Source organism: Lipophrys pholis (genome assembly GCF_963383615.2).
Source record: "Lipophrys pholis genome assembly, chromosome: 10".
Classification (NCBI taxonomy): domain Eukaryota; kingdom Metazoa; phylum Chordata; class Actinopteri; order Blenniiformes; family Blenniidae; genus Lipophrys; species Lipophrys pholis.
The window spans coordinates 23,648,912-23,662,383 of record NC_137640.1 but is presented as its reverse complement, the minus strand read 5'-3'; the positions used below and the strand labels follow the sequence as shown (position 1 = coordinate 23,662,383).

The window sequence follows — 13,472 nt, the reverse complement described above, 5'->3', positions numbered from 1 at the left end:
TTTTTTTTGACACATTAACCCAGTGATTACAGGGTAGAATAGTGCGCACTAAATGACACTGTCAGCAGGCGGCTGTTCACTACACCGACCTTCAGTTTGGCCTGCAGCTGGTTGCTAAATAAATGGAAATACAGGTTAGGCTGTCTATTTATAAAGGCAGGGAGGCTGATGGAGCCAGGTCTGATGGGAAACATGGCAAGTTCACAGAGGTTGGGAGAAAGGCGAGTTTCAACAGCAAGGTCTCGACTGAAATGGAGTGCAGGTGACAGCGGGAGAGGAGTGAAGGATAAATGGCATATGTGTGTGTTTGCTGAGGGGAATGGAGGTGTAAAATTAGGCCCAGGGTGTGTAGGTCAAATGGAAAGAGCAGCGTCAGAGAGAAAGAGCTGGCCGGGTTATTGATCAACAGGGCTGATCGCAAGGTGTCTGGTCCATCTTCAGTTTGTGTGTCACCCTCACTTGCTGCGGATGAACATGTGGATGAGAGGGACATTTTCTAAAATACCCATACTTATGATGGGCCACAGAGCTGGTGCATATTTTACCTGGGCAGTTTTTGGAAAACACCGAATGCTGAATACAAATGTGTGTTGTATGTTTTAGAAAGGAAAAGCCTGGTGTTCAAAAAGTTATTTGTTTGTTCCTGCCAGCTCAAGGTTAAAGCCCTGGTGAATGGGGTCCTGATAAAATGTTCTCTAATCAGTGGAAACCACATGGGACGAATCTCCCCTTCTTCCTATTTTTTCACACCCCCTCTTCTCAAGTAATGTTGTCGTTTCTCTCCATTCCCACTCTTTTCTTCCACCCTCTCTTCTCATCCTTTCATTGTGACACCTCTCAGCTTTTCTGTTCCCACTCCAACAAGCAGGGCATCCTCCAGCGGTTTCTTTCTCAGTTCTAGTCTTCACTTATCCGACTCCTTCCTAATCTGAAGGCCGTTGCTCTCATTAATGAGCCACTAGAGTTACAGTAGGGACGTCAGCATTAATATTAATCGATGAGCCTTAATTTATTTATTTTTTCGCTTTTCTTTCTGTTGATGTGCATTTTTCACTCTCAGTATTCCTTCGTTTCTCATGTCCCGCATTTTTCAATTTCAGCATCCATTCAAATGAACTCCTAAAACTCCATGTTCTGCATGAGAGGATATAACGCAGGGTGTGTGTGTGTGTGTGTGTGTGTGTGTGTGTGTGTGTGTGTGTGTGTTTGTGTGTGTGTCTGGGGGGGGTTAGCATGGCTGTTTTTACCTCTTCAATGTCCCTTTTCTTTTCTCTCCTATTGTTTCTCTTTCTTTATCACTCTTTCCTTGTCCCTTTAAGACAAAATTAAGTGGATGCCCACGTTATTCTGTGGAAGTGATTGATAACACTTTAAACCATTTCTGAAAAAAAAAAAAAAAAATGCTCTAAAATGAATTTTCTCTCAATGTCTTTACATGAGTTATTGGACAAAAGTTAATGTCTTATCCTCTGTGGGTTAATCTGTACTTAGCCGTTTGGATGACCTTAACTTAACTTGCATGGATTCTGACACCAAACTAAAGGCAACTTTTGTCACACCTGATAAATCTGGAGGTCATTTCCTATCTGTTTATCGCAAAGCGCTTCTTATTAGCCTGTGCAGTGGATGACTCTGATTAATGGTGGAAGAACAAATACACTCAGTGCTAATGTACACGGTGAACTGCTTGTGTGCTAATATTGAACTTTCAAAGACCGGGAAAAACAGCAGAAGCAGTAAATGGTGTGCTGCAGATTCAGCCCCGAGTCGTGGCTCTTTTCAACCAGGAGCTTTAATCGGAACAAAGGGGCTGTATTGATAATTAATATTTCGAGGAACAAACATTGCAGTGTGTCCTTGACACTGACAAGCTAGCATACTGGCGGATCGGCCAATAAACTGGCCCATATAAACTTCACTTGTCTTACCTGCTCTTGTTTTTTTTTTCCTTTCTTTTTATTAAGGCAACAGCAAACTCATTTATCTTTTAACAAGACAGTTTATATAAGATACATAGCGTGCCAAAGTATTCTGGAGCTCAATGCTGCTGTCAGTGTTTCCATGCTTGTCTGTTACTTATAACCCAAATACCAAACCTCCAAACAACAGCTATAAATGGAGAGGCAGAGTTTTCAAAAGCAAGCACTGTTTTCATCAGATTATCCAGGCTTCGTGTCATCAAAGGCTAGTTCAGGTAAAACTATGCTGCTGTGACATTCTGGTTCATAACGGCTTTGAGGTAAAAATACTGCGTGCACACTTATAAAGGAAAGACACTCAATGCATTCATGTGGCTCGGCACGCTGCTTCATTGCTCAGTCATTGTCAGAGTGTTTACACATTTGGCATGTGGCGTGTGTGCTTTCCGAATCCTGGTGTGTATGTTTTTCATATAACTCAGAATTCAGTCAACAGCAGCCTGTGTTTCAGTCATAAGGAGCTGAGTATGTAATTTAAGTTGACAGTGTCCTCCTGAATGTCCTCCATGGATACATGCTGCTCAGAAGCCCCTCTCTTGTTTTTTCTTCAACAATTTGTTGAAAATGCACTCGCCACATGCTATAAAAACACGAGATTCAGAACACAAACACAAATCAGAGACATGACCACATATGCATAGGCAGACGTTGAAATGTATCAGTCCATTTTTAACCATACAACGTGGAGGGTTTCAAACGTAGGCCATTCAACCCAAAAAATTGTTGAGTGTAATTAAGGTTTACACATCCTGCTGTTTCTGCACGCCTACTAAATATGTACTGGACAGGTAGCAAAAGATAATTTTTTTCACTTAAATTGTAACATCAAATCCTGCCAAATTCAGTGTCAACAGTTTAAGTTGTTATTCACGCTTTTCTTCTTCCCTCTCTCTCTCTCTCTCTCTCTCTCTCTCTCTTTCTTTTTTTTTTCTTGGCCGTCAGCTTGCAGCCCTGGCACCTTCAAATCCAAACAAGGGGACAGCTTCTGCGTGCCCTGCCCGGCCAACAGCCGTGCCAGTTCAGGAGCAGCCAGTGTTTGCTCATGTCGAAACGGTTATTACCGCTCAGACACAGACTCCCCTGACTCGTCCTGCACAAGTAAGTGAAGACATCTTTAAACTGACTGCACAATATCAACTTGTCATAAAGCCATTATGATACTATGCAGCAGCTTCAAATGTCTCATCTGTTCTGATCTTTCTCTATCCGAAATGTAGCTCAAAATGTAAAATGTCCCAGTGGTAGCATGTTTTCATGAATGCACATGAAGCCTGTTTTTTCCAACTTCAAGCAAAACTCCATCATCCTACCTTCTTTGAAGTCTATGTGTTCTCAATACTATTGCTCCGTTAAAAACAAGGAGAAAAGGATTTAAAACAAACAAATAAAAAACACCTGTGTTAACGGAGAAAATGCATACATGCTGTATATAAGAACGATTCATGCAATAGTGCAGAAAGAAGCAGATCTATTTTTTCTGTTGCTGGGTTGGGGGGATGGGGGTGATCCTCCCTCAGTGCAGCGAGAGATAAGGCGCCGGTAATTGGATAAGAATTGCCGAGGCTCTGCCAATAGTTTGTCTTGTTCGTTCCCCCTAGCACTTTACACACACCCACCGACACAGTTGAAATAAGCATGCAATATGAATTTCAACTCCTGTTGTCTTTTTGTCCCAAAGAACTGCTGGAACAGTCTTTTCTTATGTGGAAGAATAACATGCTACAGTTAATGCATGAGAAATGTACTGAGACCCCAACACAATGAAAATTGTTGGGTTATGTATTTGATAGCAGCCAAAGAATACGGAATGCATTTTTGAATAATGATATGTAAACTGTGTTTTCCAATTTGAATCATAGTCTTTTGTCAGAGTGTCTCTCTACTGTCACCAAGACAAATTTCTTCACACCTACTGCGGGTGGAGATTAAATTCATTCGTATTCCAAACCTATTTTCCTCATCTCATCCACACTTACCTTTCGCAGCTGTTCCATCAGCCCCACGCAGTGTCATCTCCAGTGTGAATGAAACTTCGCTTGTGCTGGAATGGAGTGACCCGCGTGACCTCGGCGGTCGGGACGACATCTTCTACAATGTCATCTGCAAGAAGTGCCTTCCTGAGAGGGGAATGTGCTCGCGATGCGACGACAATGTAGACATCTCCCCACGTCACCTGGGCCTGACCCAACGCCGTGTAGCAGTCCGTAACCTGCAAGCCCACACGCAGTACAGCTTTGAAATCCAGGCAGTCAACGGCGTTTCCAACAAGAGCCCCTACACACCTCAGTTCTCTGCCGTGAACATCACCACAAATCAGGCTGGTAGGTACCACTGTGGTCTTCCTGTCAAAGACCAGAATTGATCTTGTAGGCAATGGTAACTTTTCAAAAGCCGGGAAAGAAACATCACAATGTCAGAGAATGTGTTCAAGCCTAAGAAGCAGAGATCAATTTCTTGTATGCATGTAGGAGTGTGGTACATATTTTGCTTTGAACAAGGATTGAGATGGAAGACATTCTCCTGAATGAGCTCAGAAAAGGGGCCTTATTCACACGCCCACATCATGCTCTGTACTAACACTGCTGCAAATAGCAATAGCGAGGCTGTGTGTATTCAAAGTGTTGAACCTTCCTATGGCTGCCCACTGGTTCCATCCCACTGCTCTTGTAGCTCAGAGCAACAATGGTAACTAGGCCAGTGTAGCAATCGGTGCTGCAATGAAATTATTATTATTTTTTTATTTTATGTAGACATTAAACCTGGGTACTTTATGTGTTGACACTAAGTAGTAGCAAAAAAGAGTCCAAAAAAATGTTGGATGTCCAGTTTTCTTGGATTTTGTTAACAATATGAAAATTCAATAACTATTTTACATTGCACACTCCCTGAATGATTTCAGATGATTTCAGCACGGCGAGGCGTAATCTACAGAGGATCTCACAGGGCTTTTAAGTTATGCTTTGGATATGTTTAGTCGCTATGTTAAATTTGCTCTTTCGCCTGGCTTAGACAACACGAAGGATTATCCCTTGCTCCTCCCCATGTCATCTCTTTCTTCTCTCCCTGGCCTTCTCCTCCTCACCTCTAAACCTTTGGGGGGGGGGGGGGGGGGTTGCTGCTGGAAGTTGCTTAAGGAATGCCCTCTCTTTGGGGCCCTATGGACCAAAGACCTCACAGAGCCTTATGTTAGGGCCTCATTGTTTTATGAGGGGTCTGGCACTGGGCCGACACGGACACCACTGTCCACTCAGGGTTTCTTGGGGTCAGCTGAGTGCAGAGAAAGAGCAGTGAAGGGAAAGGATGGGGCAAGAGAGCATCCAGTGTTATCAGATTATCCATTCGTGTAGACCCAAAAACCATTCCTGCATGGGCACACACCTTTTAAGAAGCAAAATAAATACTGCTGTGGCGATAAGCCCCAGGGGCCACCTCCATGGTTACTGCTCGGGCTCCTCCCAGAGGGGGGCCCCTAATCCCCTGGATAGCGAAACCAGGGGATCTGCATAGGAAGTATTGTCTCCTCAGAGAGAAAGAGAGACACAGAGAGATGGAATGGATGGGGCTGGCAGGGGAGGGAGAGACACACGGAAGAGGAGGTTTGGGCATGAAAGAAAGAGAGGAAAACAGAAGGGTTGTCTGGTCACACTCACAAGCAGCAGGGGGAGAAAGGAAATGTGAGGGGAGGGGATCAAAGAACTGAAATCTGGGTATAGGAGAGATTTTAATGAAAGCAGGGAGAGTTGGGATATGGAGGAAGGAAGAAACCTTCCCTCAGAATTCATGGCTCAGACTCAGAATTATAGTATGTAGCAAGGAACCCTGAATTACACTGGGCCAAACAAACCTCTCCAACTGAAAATGCAGGATGTCTGCGTGTGAAAAGCAAAACAAACAGGAAACTATTTGAGGTGAACACCTCTTCGATGCCATGATCTGTGAGCTTCTTACTCAACTTTTTGTGCAACCTAAAGTGCCACGCTTAATACTTTGTCAGTGACGTTTTCTTACTGGTCAGCTCTATAAACTTGTATCGACATATTTGACTGGTTTTGACGCCATGTCTTCCAACCAGCTTCACATATTTAATCTCAACTGGAAATAAAAGTTATATATTCATTGTTGTGAAAATAGTAGCAAGAAAAGTAAAAAGTACAAGGCTTTAAGAGAAAATTAATAATAAAAGTAAAACTGTATTAATTCCTTTGTGGAATTTCCTTTTACCACATTATTTAACCGTCCATCCTGTGTCTTGGATGTGGTGGGCAGCCACACCGGGCAGGTTTCTCCGGGGAGATGATGGTAATGAAGGTTGCTCAGTTGGACACAGCGGTGACCTGCCAGCTGTGGGATTCAAACCAGCAAACTTCCAATCCCAAGTCCTTTGTCTCTATCCTCTGGGCCAGCACTGTCCCACGGTTAAGGTTGTGTGAGGAAAGGAAATAGGGAGGAACTTTATTTATGAAGGAAATATGGCACAGGAGGTTAACTGTGGAAGCTATGAAACAAAAGCTGTAGTCTGAACGGAGAGTGCTCAGTCAGAAGGACAGAACAAGCCTCAACCTAGAAAATAAGAAAGAAATACAGGGAGGCAGACCTGGCAGTGCTTGGCCGTTAATAGGCACATGTGAACAAACCGTGGAAAGCTCAGGTGGGTGGAGTGCTGGTGTGTTTTCTAAACTGATTTTGTGTCCATAGACGTGTGGGTGTGTGTGTGTGTGTGTGTGTGTTTGTGTGTGTGTGTGTGTTTGTGTGTGTGTGTGTGTGTGTGTGTGTGTGTGTGTGTGTGTGTGTGTGTGTATTTCTTCTTCTATTTTTATAAAGGAGGAAAGCACAACACATAATACATATATAATGATTCCAAAATTGGAGCTAAAACTGCCTTCAATACATGCATATAAAGTTTCTATCCATCTATTTGTGCTTGCTCCTTTACCTTGAGTACAGCAGGGTATGACAGAGTGAACCGGAGATTTTATACATCAGTTTTGTTGTCTGACTCCCTTGTCACAGAAGAATTAGACATCCTCTCTTTTTCCCCCGAGGGGTCTGGAAGGGAGAATTTGGCATTAGTGGGGAATGGTTCTGCATACTAACTACTGGCCAAAAGCTTCTCACAAAGCTCACAGCTTAGGGCTTTTTGTATTTGGTGTTCTGTGGAAACACAAAGGCCATAGAACTTCAAAAGGCATCATACAGAAAAACAATAAATAAAACATGGTTCCCTTCATTTGTTTTTCCCTATGTAGCTCCATCAGCAGTGCCAACCGTTCACCTAATGGCGGCCACGGCAAGCACCATGAGTCTGTCCTGGCTGCCGCCTGAGAAACCCAACGGAATCATTCTGGATTATGAGATTAAGTACCATGAGAAGGTAAGCAGCAATGTAAGTGAACTCCTCTAATTCAATCCAATTTCATTGACTACTGTTCTCTCTGGTTCATCTGTGTCTCTGCAAATGTGAAAACAATGCCTCTACTGATAAACACATGGCATCTGTGAGACAAGCCACCGTTTTAACTCTCATGTGATCGCCCTTATCTACTTATTCACCTTTTTCCATCCCTCTAGCTCTTCACTTGTTTTTTCTTCACCTCGTCTCAGTCTTTACCTACGTTTCTACTGCGCTTTAACTTTTTCTAAACCCAGCTTGTCCTTCCTTTTATCTTATATCCTTTCTACGCCTATGGAATATTCAGCATTCTCTAAAGGTCCTTAAAGTTTTACAATTTTTTCTTTTGAAGGGAACTACAGTACCATCACATTTCTACAGCAGCTACAATAAGTTTCTGTCCATCTTTCTATCCTTTTATGCCGCTGTGGGGTTTTCTTTATAAGCAAGTCTACTTAAATTGGTAAACCGAATCCAGAAAAAGGTTCAAGTAAACTACAATGGCATACAGGGTTTAAGCAAATTGTTTCTTTTTTTGTTTGTTTTTTTTCTGTGTGTACAGGATCAGGGTGAAGCAATTGCTCACACAATGACAGCGCAACGGAGCAATGCCCGCATTGAAGGTCTAAAAGCGGGCACCCCTTACGTGGTTCAAGTCCGCGCCCGAACAGTGGCTGGCTATGGCCGTTACAGCACCCCAGCTGATTTCAGCACCAATCTGCAAAGTACGTGACTTCCATATGTACTTTATCATCAAGGGATGTATTGGGATATTGGTGCCTTATCAGTTGTACCTCTCCAATAAAGATGTGCATAAGTGTATAAGTATGACAGAGGATCAAATACTCACAGATTAAGGGACCAATATGTCTATTTTTTGGGGAAGAATTTCATGAAATATTACAGAGTAAAAGCAACTTTTGATCAAATTAAAATCTACTATTGCCTAGTCAACAGTTACAATATCAGCATCACTCACCGGTAACTAGCTTCACCTTATCACAAACTGTAAAGCCAAACAAAAGTCCAATTTGCAGTCTTTCTGTATGTATTTATTCCTTGATAGTAATTCTTTCCACTTAGTAACACATGAGGAACATCATAATATGTATTTACTTATTTGAGTTGATGATTTCTGAAGATCTTTTACTTATGACAGATAGGATAACACAATTTTTAAGTTTAAATTGAGTTGCAGCTGCAGTTTGGGTGTCGGTCTGCACCAAGCTCTTTACATAACCACTTTTCTTGTTTTGACTCCCTAAAGCTGACCCTCCCAAGTCATGGCAGGAGCAGCTGCCGCTCATCGTTGGATCGGCCACTGCTACCCTGGTCTTCATAATTGCAGTTGTGGTCATTGCCATTGTCTGCCTCAGGTGAGAATATAACACCCAAACATAAAAGATCAGCGGCAGGATATACATTAAAGGATAATATATTAAAGGATAGTGCATTAAAGCGTATGAAAATGATCATAAATAGAAACTTCACACAGTAATCACCCACTAAATTATTTCACCATTTCTTTCTGAAGTGTTATAAACTGAGATAGCCTCAAATGTCAACTTTGTTTAAACATCCTACAAACCCTCCTAGAATAGTCTCGGTGGACTGCCGCGCCACCTGTGAGGCCACTGAACGCCAGATTAGCCCGCTGAATCTGTGAATTGTCAACAGCTTTGGCCAAAATGCTACTTTTTTCACCGGACACAGCATGGTGGAGCAGCTGTTAGGGCTGATAGGCCTGCCCTCATGGCCCAGCACTCAGAATCAACTGTGTGGTTGCCTGACCACAAAGAACCCAGATGTGCCCCTGTCTACCGAGCTCAATTGACTAGGAAGATGCAAGCCGTTGCTCATACGTTTCGAAAAGTCTGACACCGCATCAGCTGGGTCTAACCACAGTCATTCATCTTTGTACCACTCATTTGTCAGGCAGCAAATACAGTCTGCGTGCGTGTGTGTGTGTGTGTGTGTGTGTGTGTGTGTGTGTGTGCACACGCGTCTGAGTGTGAGTGAGTGAATGCGTGTGAAAGGTTGGCACTCACTGCTGACTGGCGCCCACCGGGTTCCCTCCACAAGCCAGTTCAGGCAGTGCCTGACAAGCGTGGGCATCGGTCACACTAGACTGAATAATAATCTCCCTGGACCCCCCCTCCCGCCCTCTCCTCTTATTCTCCCTCCTGCCTCTCTCGCTCTCTTCTATTTTCACACTGCTACATTGTGTCTTTCTCGGGGTTTTGGTTAAGCCACTGCTCTGACGGCCAATGAAGAAGAGAAAAAAAAAGAAAGAGAAAATAGTAATAACACTAAACACAGCAATGCTTTTACTAGAATACATTTGAATTTGAAATCAGATGCACCATCGGGTATTTTTGCCCTGGTTATTGGTTCGACAACAAAGGAAGCACATTAACATGTAATTTCAACAACCCAGCCCCCTGTCTGTCTCCCCACCCCGCCCCCACTACAGTGCTGAGGGAAATGCTGAGGATGGTGCAGACACTGAGAGTGGAGCACAAAGGAGAACGAGACAGTAGATAAATTAATTAAGGGGAAACGCGAGAATGCCAGTAAGAGTGTGAGATTCCATGAGGAGGAAATAAGATTCGAGCGGAATTAAAATGAACAGTGTTATGTCTACGGGGCAAGGAAGGCATAACAGCTGAGTTTGCTCTTTGAGTCTGCTTTTGCCTCAGCTGCTCATTTTGGTGTCTTGTGAGAGTGAATGGTTTTCACTCGATGATTCAGACAATGGTACCATATCCTTTTGTTCAGACATGCATGACTGTCTCCATGTATGAATCATTTCATCACGAGACACTGATACAATCCCGGTCAAAGCGTTCCTTGCTTGTGGCGCAAAAAGAAGTAAATATCTTCCCCGAGACAAATCACACTGTGAATACATCTCACGGGACAACCAATCATTTATCTCTTGGTTAGTTTGGTTTTTTTTTTTCCTGTATTTGCAATTTGCTGTCTGGTGTCCATGTGATTTGAGTTTGTTTTTTTAACTCTCTCAACAGAAAACAGAGAAATGGTTCAGAATCGGAGTACACAGAGAAACTGCAGCAGTACAGTAAGTCTCTTTGCTAAGAGTTATATTTTTCTCTCCGTTCCAACAGCGGTATTTCCATGTAGAACTTCAACATAGCAATGGCTGAGTTTACTAAAGAATAAACCTTGTGACCTACATGCCTTGAGTATTTAGCTCAGCTTTAAAGTACTATTAAAGTTTTTTTTTTTTGTATGCTTGATTAAAAGGGACTTAAATTCTGTTCTATTCTTTCTACAGAATCCCCAATAGTAACGCCAGGAATGAAGGTCTACATTGACCCTTTCACCTATGAGGACCCTAACGAGGCTGTGCGCGAGTTTGCAAAGGAAATAGATGTGTCCTGCGTGAAGATCGAGGAGGTCATTGGCGCAGGTAACCCACCAAAGCTCCTGAGCTACAGGGGGAAGACTGCTAGTCACCTCCAGGCCATACCATTAGAGGACTTCACACCAAGCGGTACTTTCACTCAATTCATCGCTCGCCCTTTTTTTTATTTATTTTTTATTTTTTATTTTTTTGCTCCTTCCCTTACCGCACTCGTCTTAGGAACACCTTTCTCAGTCTTTAGATGTCTCTGTGGTCCTGTGTTTAAAGTATTTCTCTTTTAGTTAGCCTGCCTCGTTTACCTTGCCTCTTATCAAGCCATGTGCATTTAGAGTAGTTGTAAATCCTTTGATGTTGTGAGATGATCATTTACTCACACACCCACCCCACCTCCTCACCCCCCCCCCAAAAAAAGACAAGGAGTAAAGAATCAGAGTCTAATCCTGGAAAGAGAGCAATGATCAAGCCACTTCGATAAGTGGCAAAAACCTTTTTCAAGATATATGACCACGTCCAGTTGACCTGATTGATTGTTTAGAGAGGCCTCCGACCTGGGCAAATGAGAATACACAGAGACATTTCTGGCAATGCATGTGCTTTTCTAGATAGAATTTATTCATCCATTAGACATGGGTGTTTTTGCCTACTTGTTGACACTCTGCTTTTATTCTGTTTTATATCCAGCAGTTGCACCCACTTGATGTATTTCGAACACAGTGCGAAGATGTTCATTTGGCCAATCAACTGTTATTGGAGCTTGAGTACAAATGCTAAAAGATTATGAAGGAATTATGACTGTCTTCAACTATTTTTGATTGATTGCTCTATTTGGCCTATCAGAAGTGTCTAGTTGTTCAAAAAATGTAGTTCCTAAGGATTATGGTTGCCAACTGCTTCCATAGTTAAAGGGTTTTTCCACCTGAAAATTGCTTCTTGTCCAGGATTGGTATTCTCTAACCATGCCAACTTTTTAATTTTGTGAGAATCTCTTAAATTAAAAAGAGAGCATCGGCTAAGTTATTGCATTTGACCCCTCCCTGACCCCCACACCTCATATGTGGTTGTGTTGTATTTCCGTTTTTAAAAACATGTCTGATATATTGTTTGAAGACAGTGAAATATTTTATGTATGTGCTATACTTGAAAGTAATGTATTTGCTTATAAGCTTCAGTTGTTTTAGCAATTGTGTCTGAATGAAATGGAAGACGTTGTGAAGGCAGAGATGGGAAACCCGTACTACTGCTGCTGCTACTACCATTACTACTGCTACTACTACGACAACTCTTCTACTGCTGAAGCTACTACTTGAAACCCGTCGCTTCCCAGCATTGACCTTTAAAGTGACAAACCCTCAACCCCTGTCTTCCCTGTCCCCTCCCTTTCCCCTACCCCTTCCTCGATCCATCCCTCTGCCCCCTTACCCCTTTACCCCAACCTCCCTCACTTTGTCACCATCGCACCTATGTTGACATATACCTGCCTCATTGCCTAATTACTCTTGCACACGCTTCGTGTAGACTCTAAACGTAAAGCGTCCACGACCCCACGAACCCCCAAGCTCCTCTCTCCACCAATGTCCTCCTCCTGCGCCCGCTTCTCTTGTCCATCTGAAGCTTAGCACCCCTGATCCTTTACCCCTTCCTCCTCTGCCCCCCCCCCCCCCCCCCCCACGACCCCATTTTACTCATTTTTTCAGTGTTATTTTCTCAGTTTTACAACTTTTCACATTCTACCACCATGCCTCTCACTCACTTTATTGTCTCTTTTAATCCATAGTTTAACAATACAACGCCACTGTATGTCTCCCGCCTTTCACTATCATCCTTTGAGACTGGCCTAGAGTCCTGGCTTCCCTTGCAGTTGCCCCCGTCTCACCCGTCCTGCTACCCTTCCCTGGCTCCTTGGTTCTAACCAGTTAACTGTCCCCTCTTCCCTTTCTCCCCCCACTCTCCTCCACTCTTCCATCATGCCTCTCTCCCCTCCCCCTCTCTCTCTGTCTCCCTCTCTCTCTCTCTCTCTCTCTATAAATCTCTCCCTCTCTTTCTCTATCTCTCTTGCTGTTTCTCTGTCTGTCTTACCTGGGCTCTCACAGGAGAGTTTGGGGAGGTTTGTCGTGGCCGGCTCAAGCTGCCTGGGCGCCGGGAAATCATTGTAGCTATCAAGACTCTGAAGGTGGGCTACACTGACCGCCAAAGACGAGACTTCCTGTCCGAAGCTTCCATCATGGGCCAGTTTGACCACCCCAACATTATCCGTCTCGAAGGTGTGGTCACCAAGAGTCGACCAGTCATGATTGTGACTGAGTTCATGGAGAATGGGGCATTGGACTCTTTTTTACGGGTAAGACATTTGACAAGCAAAGGCATTACACACAGTAATTGTATGTTTCATAAGGTATACCTTACAAACATGTATATGTGGTATTAACAGCAATGCAACACAATCAGACAAAAGCCTTAAGCTCAGCAGCAGAGGCCAGAGTGGATATCTGACAAATTCTGCACTCAAGGAGTTGGTGACATTTACAAAGAGTGTAATCTCGTATGAATCTTTGGCACAAAGTCACATCACACATTGTCTGGCAGCAAAAAAGGAGTAATAAAAGATATAGAGCTGGAGGTAATGTAAAACTGGGAGGATAGAAAAGAAAGGGACATCACAGTGTCATATTGAGGGAGATAAAAGATGCAGGTAAGAGAACTTGCAAAGAAAGTAGGG

The 13,472-nt window shown here is 43.3% G+C and overlaps 1 protein-coding gene across 1 annotated transcript in view; it reads left to right on the top strand.

Annotated features, from left to right (window-relative positions):
* ephb3b (eph receptor B3b) overlaps window positions 1–13,472 on the top strand; it is a gene marked incomplete at its 5' end in the record, with an annotated part of 61,563 nt that overhangs the window by 34,338 nt on the left and 13,753 nt on the right. Inside the window, 8 exons of the mRNA XM_080473707.1 lie at window positions 2,922–3,077; window positions 3,965–4,300; window positions 7,226–7,350; window positions 7,937–8,093; window positions 8,636–8,744; window positions 10,398–10,450; window positions 10,679–10,801; window positions 12,847–13,094. Of these exons, the coding sequence (XP_080329833.1) occupies window positions 2,922–3,077; window positions 3,965–4,300; window positions 7,226–7,350; window positions 7,937–8,093; window positions 8,636–8,744; window positions 10,398–10,450; window positions 10,679–10,801; window positions 12,847–13,094 (1,307 nt within the window). The remainder of the gene's footprint in view (window positions 1–2,921; window positions 3,078–3,964; window positions 4,301–7,225; window positions 7,351–7,936; window positions 8,094–8,635; window positions 8,745–10,397; window positions 10,451–10,678; window positions 10,802–12,846; window positions 13,095–13,472) is intronic.